Source organism: Paramisgurnus dabryanus, chromosome 3 (assembly GCF_030506205.2).
Source record: "Paramisgurnus dabryanus chromosome 3, PD_genome_1.1, whole genome shotgun sequence".
Lineage (NCBI taxonomy): Eukaryota > Metazoa > Chordata > Actinopteri > Cypriniformes > Cobitidae > Paramisgurnus > Paramisgurnus dabryanus.
In genome coordinates this window covers 31,427,730-31,449,980 of record NC_133339.1, presented here as the reverse complement: position 1 = coordinate 31,449,980, position 22,251 = coordinate 31,427,730, and the positions used below count along the sequence as shown (strand labels likewise).

The 22,251-nt window shown below is 35.8% G+C and overlaps 3 protein-coding genes across 3 annotated transcripts; 2 read left to right on the top strand and 1 right to left on the bottom strand.

Annotated features, from left to right (window-relative positions):
* Positions 1–165: 165 nt before the first annotated feature.
* On the top strand, positions 166–3,900 carry rac3a (Rac family small GTPase 3a). The gene is made up of 6 exons (XM_065273271.2): positions 166–326; positions 1,576–1,647; positions 1,788–1,905; positions 2,138–2,200; positions 2,279–2,438; positions 2,598–3,900. The coding sequence occupies exons 1-6, from the start codon at positions 292–294 to the stop codon at positions 2,726–2,728; spliced, it is 579 nt and encodes a 192-aa protein (XP_065129343.1). The 5' UTR covers positions 166–291; the 3' UTR covers positions 2,729–3,900.
* A 708-nt stretch (positions 3,901–4,608) lies between these two features.
* Positions 4,609–13,372, top strand: gps1 (G protein pathway suppressor 1). Its single transcript, XM_065273147.1, has 14 exons — positions 4,609–4,715; positions 7,087–7,179; positions 7,872–8,053; positions 8,151–8,315; positions 9,531–9,666; positions 9,773–9,850; positions 9,934–9,994; positions 10,092–10,177; positions 10,416–10,510; positions 10,605–10,710; positions 10,812–10,892; positions 11,925–12,062; positions 12,410–12,544; positions 12,945–13,372. Exons 1-14 carry the CDS (start codon positions 4,683–4,685, stop codon positions 13,017–13,019), a joined length of 1,464 nt encoding a protein of 487 aa, XP_065129219.1. The 5' UTR covers positions 4,609–4,682; the 3' UTR covers positions 13,020–13,372.
* Positions 13,373–13,506: 134 nt separating this feature from the next.
* dus1l (dihydrouridine synthase 1-like (S. cerevisiae)) lies at positions 13,507–20,773 on the bottom strand. Its single transcript, XM_065255573.2, has 14 exons — positions 20,704–20,773; positions 19,244–19,489; positions 19,058–19,166; positions 18,923–18,973; positions 18,724–18,836; positions 18,435–18,517; positions 18,253–18,356; positions 18,024–18,171; positions 17,515–17,611; positions 16,362–16,447; positions 15,981–16,147; positions 15,455–15,492; positions 15,276–15,351; positions 13,507–15,025 (listed from the first exon to the last, which is right to left on the bottom strand). The coding sequence occupies exons 2-14, from the start codon at positions 19,478–19,480 to the stop codon at positions 14,859–14,861; spliced, it is 1,476 nt and encodes a 491-aa protein (XP_065111645.2). The 5' UTR covers positions 19,481–19,489; positions 20,704–20,773; the 3' UTR covers positions 13,507–14,858.
* Between the last annotated feature and the right edge of the window lie 1,478 nt (positions 20,774–22,251).

Sequence of the window (22,251 nt, the reverse complement as noted above, 5' to 3'; positions counted from 1 at the left end):
TGTTTGTTCATTTGTTTTAATGTTTGAAAATACAGTAAAAAAAAAACTATTATTTAACTACACAAGATATGTGCATCTTGCTACTTGATTAAATACAAGAACGAAACGGCACCCCACGAGACCTCCGAGAAAGAACGAATCATGTTCGTGTTTATTCGGAAGTACGGTGAAATGCGCCCGGTGCTGCTGCAGCTCAACGCCAGTTGTACCATCCCACAGGCACCCTAGACACCACATTTCATCCTATTTCCTCTGATTCTTCACTCGTCGGATACTATCCGTGGACTGCAAATGCAAGCTATCAAGTGTGTGGTTGTCGGCGACGGGTAAGATATGAAAAACGACGCGTGCGTTTTACGAAGGTTTCTTTCGGAGAAAAGCAATTGTTGCGAGAATGAGCTGAATGATTGTGGGTTCGCTCAATGGATGAGTGAGATCTGTTGAATTTACACCCGGATACGAGACAGAATTAATACGCCCATTGGGCTACTTATAATTAAACGTATATTAATATTTTTAGCCTTTCTATTACACGTAGTTGTCGTTATTATCATTGTAAACTGTATTGCAAATAAAATTGCTAAAGGTTCTGTTTGGTATGGCGGATTTATTAAATATAGACAGCGTTCCCCATTTACAATTTATAAATAGCATATTTAGCGATATTGTGGAGTAAGTGGTATTTGTTTATTTTGATCATGAAGCGAGCAAATGTTAAGGGAATCTCCTCAGTGTGATGCGAGTCTCCGGCGGAATCGCTAAATAATGATGTAATGGTTTCACACCTACCTACAGTAGGCTACTGTTCACTGAAGCTCCGGTGGAAAAGATTCATTCCCCTAGATCACATTAGCTAGTGCTGGTTATCTATTTAGCAGCTTACAATGAAACTGATCATTTACCCCTTTTAAATACTGAATTTTTAAAAAATATTTTTTCGCATTTGTCGGTAATCCACAACGATTCATTGTCAATATGGTGTTGTTAATATTCAATATCTACAATAGCTACGACCATACTATATTTTTATTTCGGTTATACGGGACAAGGAAAATATTAGTTTATATTATCAATATGATGTCTTACATCACCTCACTGATGCGCAGATCAAAAAAATAGTACATGCTTTCTGTCATTTGTCATGGGCAATCACATTTCACAGCCCAGTGGCCCAAACAGAAAGGGGCGAGACACTGCATGACAGGAGCAAAAATTCAGCTTTCTCAGCTTTCTCTTATTTTCTTTACACTTTACGTTTTTTCTACCCTATACATTATCATACATCCTCACTCTTTTCCTAATTTTATCACTGTTTCTTATTCACTCTTCACCCTACCATTGCATTTCCTGTCTACCATGTGTGTTATCAAGTCTCTGTCACCCTGTATTTAGTTATCCAATGGGAGAGTTATTTTGAAGGAAGTAGATGTCAGCTTGCCATCTAGTCAAATAGTAATGATACTGCTATTGTTGACAATCTACATGTCTTTCTCTCCGTTTTTTGTTTTTTTTTGCAGTCAATGATCAATAATACTGTACTATAAATGCACTTACCCCTATTGTATTGTATTGTAGTGCCGTGGGTAAGACATGTCTGCTCATCAGCTACACCACTAATGCCTTCCCAGGAGAGTATATACCCACAGTGTGAGTACAGTTTGATACTTTGAGATGAGAATGATTGGGAATAAAAATGTATTTCTGTGATGTTAATGGTCTGATAAATCATTTTGTGTTGTTTTTGTACTTATTTGTGAAGCTTACCACCGGTTCTCTGTCCCCTTTAGATTTGACAACTACTCTGCTAATGTTATGGTGGATGGCAAACCTGTCAACTTGGGACTGTGGGACACAGCAGGACAGGAGGACTATGATCGCCTTAGACCACTCTCCTACCCTCAAACGGTACTTACATCTCTCCTTTCTATATGCATGTATATCCTCTCTTTGGATTTTCAAAAAATTTAAAATGAAAAAAATATTTTTTGTTTTACATTGCGTTATATATGATGCAATGCGATCTTACATGAATATTAAATATATTTTTTGTTTTACGTTAAATAAGATGCAATGCGATCTTACATGAATATTAAATCATATAAATTTTTTAAAGACCTATTCGCTTTGATTTCTGCAGGATGTATTTTTAATTTGCTTCTCACTGGTGAGCCCTGCTTCATTTGAGAATGTTAGAGCAAAGGTTAGTATTCATTATATGGTTCCTTCATCAATATGTTATGCCATATTCCCAGCGTTGATCAGATTCTTTTTTTTGTAGTGGTACCCTGAAGTTCGCCATCACTGTCCCAACACCCCCATCATACTTGTGGGCACCAAACTTGATCTAAGGGATGACAAAGATACAATTGAACGTCTTCGAGATAAGAAACTGGCACCCATCACTTATCCACAAGGTCTTGCGATGGCTAGAGAGATTGGTAAGAACCTTTTTTGAAGATGGTGAAATTATTTTTGAAAATCTGATCTAGACTTAGTGTTTTTTAATATTAAAATCTCACTGTTGGGGATTTTACTGTCATAGTAAATTTTTACTATTTTACATAATTGCCTAATTAGATTTTTTTTTTACTTTGTAGGTGCTGTTAAATATCTGGAGTGCTCCGCCCTTACTCAGAGGGGTTTAAAAACCGTGTTTGATGAGGCCATCCGTGCTGTTTTGTGCCCTCCACCTGTAAAGAAAAGGGGCAAAAAGTGCACTGTATTTTGAGGAACACATTTCTTAATTGATATATAAACCATTACTGTATCTTAATTGATATGCCAAATTTGCTTTTACGCCTTAAATGATTGGATTAACATGCAACATTTTTGGAAAAGGCCATAAGGAAATGACGTGTTTCAGGATGTGCAAATACTTATAAAAACAGTATAGCTAACACATGCATTCAGTTTTTACTCAACTCTTTTGGGCATTATAACACACTTTGCCAAGTTGCAGCAAGTTTGACATTTTTCAGAGCTTTAAGTATGGACATTGTGAAAATATTCATATTCTATCTGCAGGTATGTTTCCCTTTTGGGAAATTTTGTGAATGTGTCAGAAGACTGTGTAAATACATGTTGTGTATAGCTTTGGTGAGTTTTTTTTTTTGTGTGAGGCCACAGTCAGCACTCTCACTTGAGGGGTGACAGTAAACTACATTTCAAGTATTTTACTTTTAGCTTTTATACTTTTAGCTTTTATTACATACTGTACTTATGTTTTAGTGTCAATGTATTATATGTGATGGTTTCATGTGACCCGTTCTGTGAAATCCAGGCTAAAGTCTCGCAATCAAATTATGAGATTGGGAGCATCAAAGTTTGATTTCATTCATGGGTTTCACTTTAATTTCATGACCTTGCTCAGTCAATATTTATAATCAATGTTATATTTTTACAGAATGTTCATGCAGTATGGTGTTATGCAGAAAACAGGTAATCACAAAAATTACTTTAGCTGGGTTTTCAAAGGCATGGTCACATATTGAACAAAAGATGCAGTTGCTTAACATTGTGTGAAGTATTACGTAATACTGAATTATACTCTAACTGTAATCACATTTGTTATTGAGTGCATACTTCACCTCCATTAAATGAAAATAAATTTGTGTAAACTGTGTATATCCTGCTTAAATGGCCTTTCACTATTATATACAGTTTTATATGTTTAAAACAATGAATGGTGCCATTACAGATTTTTGTTCAAGGCAAATCTTTCAACGCTCCGAAAGTGTCTGATTGTTTTATTTTATTATTATTTTGCCTTTTACAAAAAATGTAAATGTGTTAATGTGTGTCACATGAATTTTTGTTTCATTTAGTATGCATCAGCAATTGGCATTACTTTAATGTTACAGATCTGTTTACTGAAAATTAAACCTAAACCATTGGCAAACACGCAATCTTAGTACTTTGTTCAGTAAACAGTTAAATTCCATTTGCAAATTTCAGGTCCTACCCAAATAAACCAATGGGGTTATAGTGTAATTTTAAAGGTAATACACTAATATAAGGAACTCTTATAAAACTGTGTGTCTCAGCAGGAGGACGGGGCCCACTAGAGGGCAACAACGAGGGGCTCCAAATGACTTAAATGATTATTTAAATATGATAAATCAAGCATTAATATATATATATATATATATATATATATATATATATATATATATATATATATATTTGGTTATTTTTAAAATGAATATAGACCTTTCTAGTTAGAAATTGTGAGTGGGGGATTTAAATGTTGTGTACAATGAGGGGTTCTTGAAGTCATAAAGTTGGAGATCCATACTGCTCAAGGTTGCATACATACGTTGTCTATCATTTGTCTTTTAAAGGATTTCGTAAACATAAACTTACACAGACAGGTTTTCACCTTAACATTTTAAATGAATAAATACTTAAATCCTAAATAAATACTAAATTATCTAATCTTAGTAATAACAATCAGTAAGAGTTCATGTAAACCCCGTTAATCATGTTAGAATCACATAAATGTGTTTTTCCACTATATTAATATTTAAACTCAGGCCAATTTGTTTTACCTCGAATGCTAAATGAGAGCGCAGTGCCTCGCGAAGTGTCAAGGTAGTGACGTCTCCGCGCTGCAAGACGTCGAGCACGCGCACTCTCATGCCCCGGATGTGTTTGTGCGCTGTGTTTCTGCAGAGGAGGAGGAGATGCCACTACCCGTGCAAGTCTTTAACTTTCAGGTAAATTCAGCACTTTAAATGTTCCTGCGAAAGCTCGCAGAACACGTGGATTGCTTAAGAAGTATATCAAGCTGAACTGCTTCTGTTTACTGGGTTAATGTGACACCTATCGCGGCCGTTTTGAGCTGTTAGCCCGTCTAGCATGAGCTTGTAAGTCAGAGCGGCCCTCCGGACGCGACAGACACTTCTCAAGTTTAGCAGCGGCGCGTGTTTATCACCCTGAGGAGCGAGACCGTTGCGTTTTCGACAATGAACACATTCGCTTGCGCTGTTTCGGTTTACACCTGAAGGGGCCTGGCGGGTTTTCTTGAGGTTGTTTGCGAAACACTTCGGTAGAGACTTTCTTTAGCCGGCTAAGTGTACTTAGCAGGCTATCTCGTTAGCAAGCTACCTGTTTTGTATGAGTTAGCGGACGTGCTGGAAATTCCTGCTGTGTCTCAAAACATAGAGAGCTGGATAGCTCGTAATATCATAAAACGGTCCTTCTGACGATCCAAACGTGCACGTGATTCTCAGAAATGCTGTCTAGATAGACAGGTCTGTAGGTTTGGAGACAGAGCCCTGGGCTAGTGAGCTCTCTATATCAACTTCTCAGAGATGAATATAGAGCACTAGGGGAAGAACATAATTAAAGTCGGATCTTATTCCCAAGAGCATGAGAATTAAAACAGTCTAGGTGTTCATAATTTACAGTGAGCTGTTTTCATTTATTTATCACTGCACCCACCCAGTCTCATGAGGCTGTCATTTATAAACCCATACATTATAATCTAGTTTATCAAGCAGGACCAAGGCACATTATAAAATATTGTGCTGTTTTTGAGTATGTGGGGTGTACATGTCCCAACAAGCAAGAACCCTAAGCAAGCATTCATCTATTCTGCATGCAGAGATCCATTGTTTACAAATGTACTCCTTTTACCATACAAATATTTCGACATCCCCACTCCTAAATTACAGTTGTTTTTATTTAATGTAATATATGTTTCTGTAGCTTATTGATAAAGTATTAGGAGTACATAGGTTGTGTGTTTGACTCCCAGAGAACACACGATCTGATAAAAAAAAATGCATTCAATAAATTCCTTATATATAGCCTTATGTAAATCTGTTTATATAAATTTTGATTTTCACAACTTTGTTCAAAGCTCTGGCCACCCAGTGTAATGTTTTGGGTCTCTTCACAAGTATCCTCCCTCTTGCAGGAAAGTTCTCAGTCAGTTTTAAGGGATGCTGCAAGGCAGGTTCAGGGCGAATTAAGGGATAGCTTGAATTTTCCAGCCATTTCAGGCTCATCCTTTTCGGTAGAGCTTCATTTCTACTCTCAGAGAACCGACTCTGACGTGTTTACTACGGGATCCATGGTGTACAGCTCAGGTTCAACTTCATCATACTCAGTGGAGGTAACCACATGATGTAGGCAGATCAGACATGCAAGCTATTTTAAACCTTACTGTTGAGAGACTATGTGTTGCACAACTGTCTCTTTCATCATATAAATCATTTAACACCGCAGTTGTTTTGATGTTTTCCTGCACAAGATGTTCTGCTGGTTGAAATAAACATTCATAGACATCGAGTATGTGACCACAGCGTTCTGGTAATTGGTTTGAGCAGTTCATATGGGTGATTATATAATTGCAGGTACATTTGGTGTCCAAAGTTATTATATTTCTTAAATTGTTTAATTATTTTAATAATTTGGTACTACTTGGTCAGTAGGATCACAATATATTACAAGCCATAACAGTATAATATTTTCTGTGACAAGTGGCTTATATATATGGAAATCACAAGTTCCTGTTATGTCCGAATAGTCTGTGTCAATTCTGTTACAGTAACAGTGTTGACAGGCAGTGTTTCTCTGTGTATGACAGCCAGTTCTGTTACTTGCTGTCAACACTGTTACTGTACCTTGGAAACAGAGTTTGATCGTAACAAATTTTACACTTGGGACAACAGGACATCATGCTAGGGCTGCACAACAATATTGTGATTGTGATTATTCTTTATTTTGCATTGACATGTAACTTTCTGTAAAGCAGCTGCATGGTAAATTCTAAACATCCAAAACTAAATAACATAATGTAAATGAAGGAGCATGTGATCCAACCAATCAGCGCAAAGAGGTTCTTGTAAATAGCCGTCCCTCACCTCTGCCCCGTGACCATTTTTGCAGCATCCCTCCTCTACCCCATCACCTCACTCTCAGCTAGTTTCATCTATATAATCACCTATTTGTTAACCTTTTAACAAAACACTGAGAAAACGGTATTTGCAAAAGTAAAAGGAGAGATTTTGTTGTGTCCCCTACGCTTAAAAGTGTAACTGTGGGGCAAAGCGTCTAACATAATGTTTTCTGTATTGACAGGGGTCTGTAGAGCCCATGCAAATAGATGCTGACCCTCAGGAAGACCAGCAGAATGCGCCTGATATCAACTATGTTGTGGAAAACCCGACTTTGGTATGCTGTGTACTTTCTTTGACATCATCTCATATTAGATTTTTTTTGTTTCTTCTTGATCATTAGGGTGATCCTTTTTTAATGTTCAACTCTCACCACCTAAATGTGTTAGGATATCAATAAAAACACACCGTACAAAATTTTGAATTGTTCCTACAATATCTAGAGATTGCTCAAAGGCTTTGAATATTTCCAAAATCACATATTTTTGCAAAAACTGTACCGTTTAAAAACGCACAACACACATAAAACTTGTTTGTTTAGAGGGTAACTTTGTTCGAGTTATTTCAGTCTCCTCTGATCCGAGTACCCATATAGCGGACTTGCTTCGTGTTGCTTCAGCCATTGTCTTGCTTTGAAAGACATATTACAACTAAATTTTGAATGAATCATGGTCAAATAAGTCCATTGCTGCCATAAGTATATAATATTAAACAATTATACATGCTAGCACAAAGTATCACGTAATACACAAATGTGTTAAACTTCAAAGGTCTTGAGCAACCTCTAAATATTAATTAATATTTTGATCAATTTATTTATTTATTCAAACATTGGTGGGGTGAGAGCATGAACTTTTACAAGTTGTAAAATAAGGACCACCTTACAATCATCTACTGAATCTACTTAGAAATTGTTGGCCTATTTGTATTCCTGTATGTTATGTTCTGATTGAGGATTTTTCTGTATAGGATCTAGAGCAGTATGCCTCCAGTTACAGTGGACTGATGAGGATCGAGAGGCTGCAGTTTATTGCAGACCACTGTCCCCAGCTGCGGGTGGAAGCACTGAAGATGGCTCTGTCGTTTGTCCAAAGAACCTTTAATGTTGACGTCTACGAGGAAATTCATCGCAAACTCATTGAAGCCACAAGGCAATTGCGAAGCATTCTTAAACTTTGTCAAGTCTAATGGAAAATAACATCTTTGGCTTTGACTCAGTTTTTAAATAAAACGTTTGTCTCAACACAGGGAGGTGCAGGGTGTACCAGATGCAGTACCAGAGGGCGCGGTAGAACCCCCACCACTTGACACAGCCTGGGCAGAATCCACCAGAAAAAAAGCCCTGCTAAAACTGGAGAAGCTGGATACTGACCTTAAGAACTACAAGGGAAACTCCATCAAAGAAAGCATAAGGTACAGTCAGACTGAGTGTCTCTCTCTCTCTCTCTCTCTTTCTAAATAAAGCTTAGTTATAGTTATTTATATTCCTGTAGTTGTATACTGGGTAGATTGAGGTGTTAGCAGTGCCTGGGACATTGACTTGATTTTCTGGGAACCACACAAATACAAATAAACTGTATAACTTAATTTCACTACCCGGGTGATTCTCACGAAAACTTTGTTTTAAAAATGTCAAGCATGAAAATGTAAAATTGCTTAAATTTACTTTTTTCCCACCAGACATTGAAAAACAAAGTCTGGAGTAAATGGGAACATTAATTTAAACACTTTTACTTATCATTTAACACTTTTTGTAACATAATTAAAAAAATTAGTCCTAAAAAATCTCATTACCTCAACAGTCAGAAAACATCAACACTGACATATTTTCAAAATGACATGACAAACCTGAAAGAACATAATTTGGAGATTCTGCACATGCATTTAAAATCAAAGTATTATGCTTCTATTAATTAAATTAACATTTAATAAGCATCTGTTGCGGTAATGATAATCAAAATGTCGTGTAAGACAATATTTCAAATTAACTGTAAAAATATGATCTTACCTGGTAGCTATCTTGAAGTAACTGGTCCATGTGCTTGGTCACTCAAAATCAAACTTTATTAAAATTCTGTATGTGTGCTTAAACTGTTCTCAAAATGTGTTGCGGAGGATGAGAACATCAGGCATGGACACATCATTTTCCTAATTTTTCTTCATTATTATTATACATGAATATTCAGTAAATATTTTATCTGTCATCTAAAGTAGTCTAGCAAAACATCCATTTATTTTTTTTCTAAATATTTTTGTGTTAATTTGATTAAATTACAACATATCGCATGTTCAAACAAAGCCGGACACATTGCGGTAATGAGAATTTCAGCAGAAAATGAGATAAAATTGACAAATTATAAATTCTTATGTTGAAATCACACATTGTGCAAGGTAGAACACAGTATTGTGTTAATTCTGATGCTTTTTAATATTACTATATTACACATTTTATAGCTAAAATCATTAGTGCCGTGGTGTTTCAATGGTTTCATGAGAATCACCCACCCCTTGATTAATTGTCTTCATACAATTCAGCATGTGTTACATGCATAATATACTGTACATATTAATAGTCAATGGACCTGGTACCTGTTGATCAGCATGCCGTCGTTCTCTACATTTTTTCAGGAGGGGTCACGATGACCTAGGAGATCACTATCTTGACTGTGGTGACCTCAGCAATGCCCTAAAATGCTACTCCCGAGCCAGAGACTACTGCACTAGCGCCAAGCATGTCATCAACATGTGTCTTAATGTAATCAAGGTATGAACTTGGACAGTAAAATATATAATTGCAGGTTTTTAATATTTTTACATGGATAATTAAACCAAATAGCTCTTTTAACCAAAAAGCTTTTTTTGTTTTATAGGTTAGCGTTTACCTCCAAAATTGGTCCCATGTACTTAGCTATGTCAGCAAGGCTGAATCCACTCCAGAGATAGCAGAGGTACAATGCAACCAGTCACTGAATCATCCATATCAGTAAGATTTCCACTAGTAGTTTAATTTGTATGTCTCTCTTCAATCTAGCAACGAGGAGAAAGAGATAGTCAAAACCAAGCTGTTCTTACCAAACTAAAATGTGCAGCAGGCAAGTGAATATTTTGGTTTTTACAAAAGTAACATAATCAGTAATGAGTGACATTTTGACGGTATGACATCATCATTGCTTTCTTTGATTACATTAGGACTGGCAGAACTTGCTTCAAGAAAATATAAACCAGCTGCCAAGTGCTTTCTGCTAGCATCTTTTGACCACTGCGACTTCCCTGAGGTTGGCTGCATTTCAATATTACTTCAGATATTTTTAATAATGTTGCTGGTTTGGGTGAAGATTTATTATAGTTATAATTTGCATTTATATTTTATTTCCGGACTTATATATATTTTATTATTTATGGCAATGGGATTATACATTTATTGTATAATAAATTGTGATTGCATACTTTTTGTCTTCTGTATGTTTGTAGTATCCCTGCAGGTTTTAATGAGATGATCTGTTTGATTTTTAGCTTCTTTCCCCCAGTAATGTAGCAGTGTATGGGGGCTTGTGTGCCCTGGCTACATTTGACAGACAGGAACTGCAGCGAAACGTCATCTCAAGCAGGCAAGCTGTCTTTTGCCACTACAATCGATTTAATAATTTATTGTTTACTCGCTGTGATCCTGAATTATAATTTCATCCTCACCTCTTTTTCTAGCTCCTTTAAATTATTTTTAGAGTTGGAACCCCAAGTCCGTGATATTATCTTCAAGTTTTACGAGTCAAAGTATGCATCTTGTCTGAAAATGCTGGATGAAATGAAGGTAAATTTTTTTAATGATCAAATACTTTTTGTAGATACTGATTTCTTTCTGTTGTTTTTTTGTTAGGTTATTATTCCTTATTGCTTTTTTCTTTTTTACAGGATAATCTCCTCCTAGACATGTATCTGGCCCCTCATGTAAGAACACTTTACACACAAATCAGGAACAGAGCCCTCATACAGGTATGTGTGTTGACATTGACTAATGCTTGTTAAATAGACAAAGGACATTAACCAGTTTAAAATTTATTAACGTATTGAAATATACATTAAGATTTAGTTTAGCGTGGAAGATCCCAGCAGTGTTGCCAGATTTGCATTAAAAACAAATCAGCCAGTCTGAGCCGATAGTGTAGTGGGCAGCGCTCTGACATGTGGTGTAGGGATGCTAAACAATTAATCGCGATTAATCGTTAGCAGAATAAAAGTTTTTGTTTACATCACATATGTGTGTAAACTCTGTATAATAAATATGTATATATATATATATATAAATATGAACACATTCATGTATAATTTTAAGAAAAAAAATTATATATTAAGTATTTTTATTTATATATAATATAAATTATACATAAATATACAAATGTATATACATATGTAAACATTTCTAAAACATTAACATGCATGTGTGTACATTTATTTATACAAAGTTATTATACACAGTTCACACACATATATGATGTGAACAAAAACTTTTATTCTGCTAACGATTAATCGCGATTAATTGTTTGGCATCCCTAATGTGGTGCTTTCGGTTAACCAAGTTCGATTCCTGGCTTGTGGTCATTTGCCGTTTCCATAGATACCCCTCTCTCCTTCCTGTCCTCTCCTCTATCACTGCTTAAATAAAGGCAAAATGGCCAAAAATATAACTAAAAAATCAGCCAAATGGTCATTCAAAGCTAGCCAGTTCGAAAAACTTAAATACTTGGCAACAGTGAAAGGTGCTGGCAGATCGAAAGCCAGAAAAAAAAACATTTCTACTTTGGTACATTTTTTATAAATGTAGTGGGATAAAAAGTATTTGTCTCTAAAATGAAGTAAAGTCTCAAGTACTTAAAATATAAAAAATAATACTCTGTAAATGTACTGTTACTGTTCGTCCACCTCTAGATATGGTGAAGTAAAATGTGAAATAATTGATCATAAAATGTAACATTGATAATGTGTGAACCATTCCATTAATGTCATTTTTTTTCTATCCCTGGGCAGTACTTTAGTCCCTATGTGTCAGCCGACATGAACAAGATGGCCGTGTCCTTTAATACCACAGTGGCAGCTCTGGAGGATGAACTGACCCAGCTGATCCTCGAGGGCCTGATCAATGCCCGTATCGACTCCCACAGCAAGGCAGGGCCACATTCTGACAACCCAGTCATCTGTCACATACTTTCTCTACAAAAACAAAATCTTTTGTCTAAAGATGCGCTTACACCGCCCTAGCATTTTTTACATTGTGAATTTGGCTGATGGATCCGATCTAGAATGTTGAGAAAAATTTCACACTGCCCTAACCAACAAAACAACTTGAATTTGTCTTTGGTTAGGGGATGTAGCCCCAACACACACACACACACACACACACACACACACACACACACACACACACACACACACACACAAACTTGTTATTCTATTAACTATTGAGAAAAATGCTAAAACTGAATTGAGTACCATACTTTTCACCCCGTCTATAGATCCTGTATGCCAGGGATGTGGATCAGAGAAGCACAACATTTGAGAAATCTATACAGATGGGTAAAGAATTCCAGAGACGAGCGAAAGCCATGATCCTTCGGGCAGCTGTGCTTCGTAATCAGATACACGTCAAGGTAACAGGGTCCCCAGGGTAACGTGTCCTCGCTCTGCTCTGTTATACACCTCACCCATCCCCTGACCATCTCCCTCATTGTCCCTTCAACATTACTGCTTTCATAAATGATCTGTGCATGTTTTGATAACACTATAATAAGGCTGAAATTTGAAATTTGCATATTATGCAAATGTAAGTGTAGTGCACTAGTCTGATTGTTGTGTTATCCAAACCATATTTAAATCTAGCTTTTATTTATAAAATAAATTGATGTACAACAGTTTTATTTATTAACAGTCTTCATCCCATTGATCACCGTCTCATTCCTCATGAACACCACCTGCATGCATCTCCTACTCGTTGTGTTTGTGCCGTTTCTACATGATGCTTCTCACTGATCGCTTTCGTCCTTTTCACAGTCCCCTCCAAGAGAAGGCAGTCAAGGGGAGCTCACACCTGCCAACAGCCAAACACGAATGAGCACCAACATGTGAAGACCCGACGAGATGCCTCTCCTAGGAAAGTACACGGGGCCACTGCCGCATCTTAGGCCCCCGTTTAGAAATCAATTATTTCCCTGCTGAAGAGAGAAAAATCACAATCTAAAGACTTTATTTAAGTTGGGAAGAAGATGTCTGTTGTCTGTATTAAAGACGAGCACACCCTGTTGCTGGAATGGAAACGAACGTTTAAAAAGATAAAAAGAGAAATGCGGCACTTAAGCTGTACTGGCCTGTTGTTCTTTGTAAGGATGCACTTTCCTCTGTATCTTGTGACAAACCTTGATTACACATTGAGAAACCTCATCACAAAACATGCTTTTAAAATAAACATACATTTAAAAGGACGCTCCGCAATGGAAAGATTATTTCTCGGTGCTTTTGCAGGTTAGCGTGATAAAGGTGTGTTGCCTTTAGATTTGAAATACAGTAAGGGAAGTCATTTACTCACCTTCAAGTTGTTCCAAAAGTGTCTTTAAACACAAAGATCTTAATATCGTAATCAAACAGATCTGGGGCACCATTGACTTCCATTGTTTTACTTTTCCTACTTTGGAACAACTTGAAGGTTAGTAAATGAGGAGACAAAATTTTCATTTTTGGGTGAACTTTAAGCTTATTCATACACTCTATAAAATCAGCCCCATTTCAGTTTTTAGTTAGTTATTGTTCTCATGTTATGTACTGTTTAAACCGATTGTTGCTCATTCATGAGATATTAAACCTAAGTAGATTTTTTTTCAAGGAGTTGAATAACAGTACTTGCACAGAAATGGCCATCTTTATTTTACAGTAAGTGCAACAAAACTTGTTTTTTTTTAGAATTACAAAAATTTATTTGAGCAAAAAATTCAGAACAGCATGAATAGCAATGTAAGAAACTAATGGGTAGTAAAATTTTTGAAAAGCACTCAATCCCCACACAGCTATTTACATACAGCCAACCAGTTTACATTTACAAGCAGTAGTGGAGATGCTCACTGACATGTTTTTACCCATGACTTTTGCAATAAGGCACTGAGATGACCATTGCTTATCCCGATGCAGAAAATTACAATGTGTAAATATAACTGGGGTAATGTTTTTTTTAAATGCAATACAACTAAATAGTTGGGATGGCAGTTCAAATTCTTACAATTGTGGCCTTTTAGTGAAGCATCTGTATTAGCATCTTACAAAAACTAAAATAACTGAAGATGAAATCTTTTGTAGTGTAATTGTCTAAAATAAATGTCATAAGTGTAAAACTATCAAATGGCCAAGCATACAATGTGATCTTGACAGTCAGGACAGTAGTTAAAAAAAATGTCCATACAGTAAAAATGCTTAAAAAGCCAGGGTGTTTGAATGTTGCATCACACAACTGTCATAATTTTTACAATAAATATGATTTTAAATATAGTTTGCATGAAGTCATCAGTGTTGATTCCACATAATGTCCCAAAATAAAAATCCAACTCGGAGAGTCACAGAACCAGCAGATGGTTGTGCGTTTATAGTGGCCATGTTTAAAATGCAATTTCTACCCAGTGATTAACAAAACCCGACTGTAAAAAGCAATATTAAAACAAAAAAGATACATTCACCAAGGAAAGTGGTCATTCATGAGACTTATGGACTCTATTTGTGTGAATGATGGATAAGTTAGCAGCAGCAAGGATATATCACAACTCTATAGCTCAGAATTGAAGGGATGAACCTAACAGATATTCCTTTACCTCGATGGCTGTTAAATTTGTTACAGAAGCTTTGCATGTTTGGTTAAGTTACTGTCATGTGCATTCAAAATTTCATCCAGTGACACTTAAAAGAGTGCCGGACTAAAAGCAGTGTTCAGATGCCATTGTCACCCAAATCCAGTACAAAGTCTTCTTTAGGACAAATGAGGGGGACTGCAGGGGAAATGTCAGTCTGATTGTTTGGTTTTCCATTTGTAAGCCCAATGCCTGTTTCCGAGTTGCTTTGTCGCAAAGCCTTGGTTTTGAATCTCAGACCGTGACCTATATGGAAACGAAGGAAAGGAAATGTAATTAACTTTGCTAGTAAATGTTTTAATACCATAACAGTGCACTATTACAACAGTACAATAAATTGAACATTTTATTTACAATATACACTAAAAATAAATGCTACTTAAAAATCAGTTTGTTCAAATTCTGAGAATCCTCTGCAGAGCTGCTGCAAGTATCGAAAAAAGCTTTGTGGTTCGTATGCATTGAAACACATGAGCAGGCTGGTTAAAATACAAACCAGGACAGTCGGCCACTTCCTTGAAAGCCTTTCTCTTGCAACAGCCACGGCACAAGTTGAAAACACATTTATTCCCCTGATGGAGAAACAAAACATCAGTTTAGTGTCCTTACAAGTGCTTTACAGTATAAAGGTTATTGTACTAAACAGTAAAGTTATAAATCTAAATTAAAACTTACTTTAGGGTTACCACACTGTTCACATCTGATGTATTTGGCTGTGGAATACAAATGAGCAAAGTTATTCCTCCTAACAGCTCACATTTTTTATTCCATTAAAGGTGCAATATGGGACTTTTTTAAGTGATCTCTTGACAGAAACGCAATATAATATACATCACAATATTATCAATGGTGCATAAAGACCTTACATCAAGGGTGTCCAAACCTGCACCTGAAGGGCAGGGCAGAATTTGAACACCCCTGCCTTACATAATAAACTGTATTGTTTTTATTACTCAAGTATGAGCAGTTTTATCTAGACACACAGCGGGTCTCCTTACATAGAAGTCGCTGCCATGTTTCTACAGTAGCCCTAAATGGACAAACTTTTCCGTTTTGTCATTACATTGTCCCAGATGATGACATTTTTGTCTTAAAAAATTGAGGGATGAGCTGCAATTCACAATCTCACCGCTAGATGCCACTAAAAACCCACACTGCACCTTTAAATCAAATCTCAAGTGATGTCACATTATCCCCTTACGTTTTAGCTCTGCACAGAAGTTTTTGTAGGGGTTACGGGCTTGCTTTTTCTGTTTGTTTTTGGAAAGGGAGTCGTTGGGTCCATCACTATCCTCGTGTGCCCTCTTTACACACACGGCTTTTGTCTTTTGTGCTGTCTGCCCATTTTCTGAGCTTGGATCTTTTGGTCTGCAAAATATACCACACATTATCATGTAAATCACATTGTGGACAGAACTTTTATAAATGTAAGCTTTTGTTTTGCTTGACTGATGTTAAAAACAGTGCGATTGCAATTATTTTAACATTGATAGTAATGTTTTGTTGATTTGCTAAGAATGAATTGAGGTAGTAACATCATTTCCACAATCACACAAGATCCAAATAAAAAACAAGTCATTACGGTGGCCTGACGTAAGGTTGACAGATCCAATGAGGGAAGGGCAGTCCAGTTTGAGTCCATTCAGACTCATCCTTAGCCATCTCCTCCTGGAGCAGTAAAAAAAGATCAGTTTAAGAAATTAATACTAAAATTACTTTTATTAACCCTTATGTGTTGTTGAGGCCTTTTTTGGCCATTTTTGTTTTTTATGTCTTAATTTGGCCACAACGTTCTCTGTGTTTCAGCAAATGAAATGATTTTGGTGACAAATCTTATAGTGACACATATTTTGAGAAAATGCTTTTTTCCAAAAACTCAACAATATGCCGTGGGCAAATTTACTACCCTTTGGGGTTGTTTGTGTGCAAAAAAAGCCACTAAATTAAACAGCTGTAAAAAATTTATCAGATTAATATTTAAAAAAAAAAATTTTTTTTTCATAAATCTGTTAATCACCCTCAGTACTGATCAAAACCACCAAATGCTTACAAAATTTCCATGATTTTAACTCTTTACCTGCCAAGTTCATAAGTGCGGTCACTGATTTAGAGAAAACACACACACACAAATTTACAGAATTTCAATATAAAAAGTGATTGTGGACTAGATTTTTTTTTTACCTTTTTCACAGTCTGGGGCTTGTCAAAGATTGGTAAAAACATTGGCTTGATGCATTTTAAATTTTGTGCAGCACCATATAATCATGCATTCTTGATTGTTGGTGTTCTTTCCTTTTGATAAGAGGTAAAATTTGTAATTTTTCTGTTGATCCCCATGTGGCACCATTAACCCTTTAGTAGGCCTGTGCAAAAAACAAAGCTTAATTTCTGGCTTGTACATTGAATGTGGCCAAGACTGTGAAAAGGGTAAAAAAAATCTAGTCCACAATAACTTTTTATATTGAAAATCGGTCAATTTGTGTTTTTTTTCTCGAAATCAGTGACACCACTTATGAACTTGGCAATTAAATAGTTAAAATCATGGAAATTTTGTAAATGTTTGGTAGTTCTGATCAGTACTGAGGTTGATTAACAGATTTATGAAAAAAAAATTAATCTGATACATTTTTACAGCCATTTAATTTAGTGGCTTTTTTGTACACCAACAACATAAAAGGGTAGTGAATTGAAACAACCCACAAGGGTTTAAGAAAAGTCAACATAAGTTCCCTTACCTGGCAGCGTTGTTTTAGCTGTCTGTTAACCTCTGCTATGCCATCTACATTTTTCGCTTTGGCCAACTCCTCCCGCAAATCTTGGTGTATCTGTAGCCTGTTGTAAGGCAATTTCAGCGCTATAGATGTAACAACTGAATCCACAATGAACGTTTCAGTAAAAGTAAATATTCTCAGAGGACCCAATGTGGGAATTTACAAGCAAAATGTGTTTTTCTGAAATATATTGAAGCCCCTCCCAAAAAATCAGGGCATGTGTTATGAATGTGACAGTAAATTTTAACAAAATCTAACTAAACAGCAAATATCTATCAAATTAAATGAGAGGGTATATATACACAATCAATAAGGTATAGACCTACGTGCGTAGTATTATAGAAATCACTATTAGTGTAGTTTCTTCTTATTAAATTATATGAATAGAAAAAGAAATCCTAATATGTAGTCTGTGTGAACAGTATCATGAATCAAGTGTCAGTATCACGAATAAGAATTGATGAAGGACATACGTGTGGTGCCACAATTTGAAGAGGTGAGCACGGACGTAAGACAAACTGCAGGGTGGGTGTTTCTCCACCACCTCGAGGTATTCCTCAGCCATCTCCCATACAGGTGGGCTACGGCCTTCAAATAGGGCAGGGTTATGGAGATTTCCCTCTGTGAATGTTAAGTGTTCATAAAACCAACTTTTTTTCTATGACAACTGCATTGATTTCTTGAACATGAATACAGCCCTACCAGCACTCATCACTCCTTGTACTCCAGTCTCCTCCATACAGCGATGCACATCACTCAGGTACTGGATGTTTCCATTGGCAAACACAGGAATGTTCACGGCCTCTCTATACAGGTGAGATGTCATTTTACCAATGCAAAATAGCCTACAAACAGCATTCCTCAAAATGGGATCAATGTCTTACCGTACAGCTTTGATATGCTTCCAGCATGCAATGCCAGTCAAAGCCCCCTTTTGATCTTTGGTTCTCCCGTGAACTGTGAGGAGCTGTGAAAACGCAAAAGGTAAGCGATTAATGATGAAACAGCAGCTTGGTTCTAGAAAGTTTAATTTGAGATCTGGAAACCTATTAACTTGACGATCAACTCGATCCATTTTGTTCAGTCTATGATGTCATGGCATGTATTGTTCTGTAAGCCATGTTGTATAATGCATGTGTTATATGGCAGTAAAAATAATCCAAAACACTTTACCTGGCATCCAGCCTTTTCCAGCATTTTTGCATATCTGACTGTTTTTTCCATCTCTGGGAAGACCCTGATTTTGCAAGTGATTGGAACAGAGAGTTTTTCATCTGCCAATTTAACTGTAAATGACAGCAACTGAATTAGACTCATACTCTAAACTTCATCAAGCTATACTTAAACGTTTACTTATTTCCTCAAAACGTACTCATTTTCTCAAGCAGTTCCCACTCGTCTTGAAGAAACACACCATAATGGCCTTAAAGAAAATCACAAACATTAAACAAACAATGGGCACATACAGACATGTTGTTTTGACTTGATCAAAAATAAGTTCTGGTACCTCTTTTTGCAATCATCTGGGGGCAACCCAAATTTAAATCAATCGCATCGCAATAATCTTGTGCGAGCAGAGCAGCCTGGACAAACACTTCAGGATCATTGGCACAGAACTGTGAAAATACAAAACTGTATTAAATAGCAATACTACAAAACCATCAATACTCATGCATGGGAAGCCATGACCCACTTGTGCTATGAGAGGTCGATCCTCTTGGTTTACTTCATTATACAGATTTTCACGGCGGTAGTTTGCATCTCTCACAAACACCTGTGCGTGCAGCATAGGTGTGTAACAGAGCTCCGCGCCATGTCTGCGGCTAAGCAGCCTCCAGGCCAGCTCGCTCTGGTCCACCATAGGGGCAACAACATACCGTGAGCCCTTCAAGGTGTTTCTCCAAAACTCAAACCCTCGAGGTTTTGTCATGGCAGCTGTCTACAAAGAAATTTCAATGTATACATAACATATATTACAAAATCACATTCAACAGATAGGTGGTTCATAAAACACATGTACAACTTTGGCTGTCTCAGAATTTTTGGTATCTAGGTTAGGGGATTAGTCCATTTTCGTAAAAAAATCCAGATAATTTACTCACCACCATGTCATCCAAAATGTTGATGTCTTTCTTTGTTCAGTCAAGAAGAAATTATGTTTTTTGAGGAAAAATGACAATCCTTTTGCTAGATAAGACCCTTATGCCTTGTTTGGAATCGTTTAGAGTCCTTTGAAACTGCAATTTTAAACTGCATTAAAACTGTTAAGTGTTGGGGTCCATTAAAGTCCATTAAAATGAAAAAGAAAATCCTGGAAATGTTTTCCTAAAAAACATTTTTTCTTCTCGACTGAACAAAGACAGACATCAACATTTTGGTTGACGTGGTGGTGAGTAAATATCTGGATTTTTTTTTAAGAAAATTGACTAATCCTTTAACACAACTTAAAGGGATAGTTTGCCCATAATTTTTTTTGTCTGTCATGATTTACTCACTCTCATGTTGTAACAAACCTGTAGAAATGTCTTTGTTCTGATGAACATGAAAGAAAAGTTTGTAACCAAAACATTCATGAGCCCCATTCACTTCTATAGTATTATTTTTCCTTCTATGGAAGTGAATGGGGCTCATGATTGGTTTGGCAACAAACATCATCCAAAACATCTTCATTTGTGTTCATCAGAAGAATAAAGAAATGTATACAGGATTGTAACAACATGAAAGTTGGAAAATTATTACCAAATCTTTATTTTTGGGTGAACTATCCCTTTAAATGTCTGTATATAACAGTAAAGTCTAACTGGAAAAAATTAAACAAACCACACAGCCCATATATATATATATATATATATATATATATATATATATATATATATATATATATATATATATATATATATATATATATATATATATATATATATATATATATATAATACCACTGTCTAGATTCTTAAAGGAATTAAGAATCTTCTGCGTTCATCAGAAGCAAAGAAATAACCTGTTCCAATGTAATGTTGCCACCCCCCACCCCAAATAATATAATTATTAAGGGTGTCTGTCAAAGCTTTTAATGACGTAGAGACTTTGGTTTATTAAACAAAAATGTTAGTTCTGGTAAATCTATTTTAAATGTTAGATTTAAGTACTTACAGTATGTTAAAAGCCAACCACGGGCAGCAGCTCTATGCGGCACATGAAGTGTTGTGTGTGTCGCATTGAAATACATCCGTGTAGAAACAATAACAGTGACGATTAATTCCGTTTTTTAAAGTCTTCCTTTGGGGTTTATTAATCTACGCGTTCAGTTAATTATGTTCCTGTTGGACGGTGATTTGTGTTATTTATGTCATTTGTCTAACATACTGACAAATTCTCTGTATACACTATTTTAATTTATAGCTATGATACTATTTTGAGTCAGAAATATCAAACGTATTTTAAAAAGGCAAGATGTGATCAAAAACAATTTAAAACAATGTTTTGGTTTCTGTTTAAAATCAATAAAATACAGTCTCAAATAAAGCATTTATACCAGAACATAATTGACCACTAGATGTCAGTGTATACCAATAGTCAATATCAATTTTCAATGTGTTGGATTTGGTGGTATTATTTTGCACTTATTTAATTATATTTTAGACTTTTATAATATATAAGATGTAATATAGGATGAGCAATATAAATATGATAGAGTGTTATAACAAAATTATGATGAGACACTTATAACAAGCAAAACAAAGATAAAAACATTTGCATAAGCAATGCCTAATTTTGTATAGTATAATGCATAAATTAGACCTTTACTATTTGTACTAAATTAAATACAGCATGTATTTGGGACCACTTTGAGCTGTGTTGTTTTCCTGAGTGTGCATTAGTTCTGTAAGTTCCCTAAAACACTGTTGACAGTTGACATTTCTCTATATTAGTAATATAATCAACAAACATCCTTTCATTGGTTCCTCTTCACTGAGAATCTTCATGTTGACAAAGCACTGGTTAAGATCATCGAAAATAACTAGATGAAGATTCAGTCTCTGTGGTAATGCTTGTTTTCCTGTGTTTACAAAGTGTTGTTTATCACGGCCCTAATACAGTCTGGTATACAGTTGGTGTGCACAAACTTTCCAAGCGCATTGCTCTCAACGTGACTCAGCACATGTAAAGGAAAGCTGAGTAATTGGGTCATGTGACTCTCATCTATGTTGCTTCAAGCATTGGCTGTGTTTTGACCAATCATAGTCTACTAAATACAATATCAGCCATTGTGGGTGTTTCACAGAGAAAAAAATTATCATGTTTCAGAATGGTGGTCCTAAACCCTTTTGCAAACTTCCTTTCAAAACTTAATTCTATACTCAATATGTTGTTATTATGTAAAATTATTGTACTTACTGTACATAACTAACACAGTGGAGCAGCTAAATGCAACTGTAACTTAAACTATTTAAAGCGTTACAAAGTATAACCTGATATATTAGCCTGGAACTAAAATAGCCATTAAAAATATTTGTGATAAGTAGTAAAAAAAATTCAATCTTTTGTCATTATTTTCATAACCCGGGGTAAATGAGCATTTAATTTTAACTTTACACTAATATGAGTACAGTATCTGCTTCAAATCATTCTTGACATGGGTTCAGGTGTTAATTTTATAATAATGCATTGGTCAGAACAACTTGTATATGTAATTTGTAT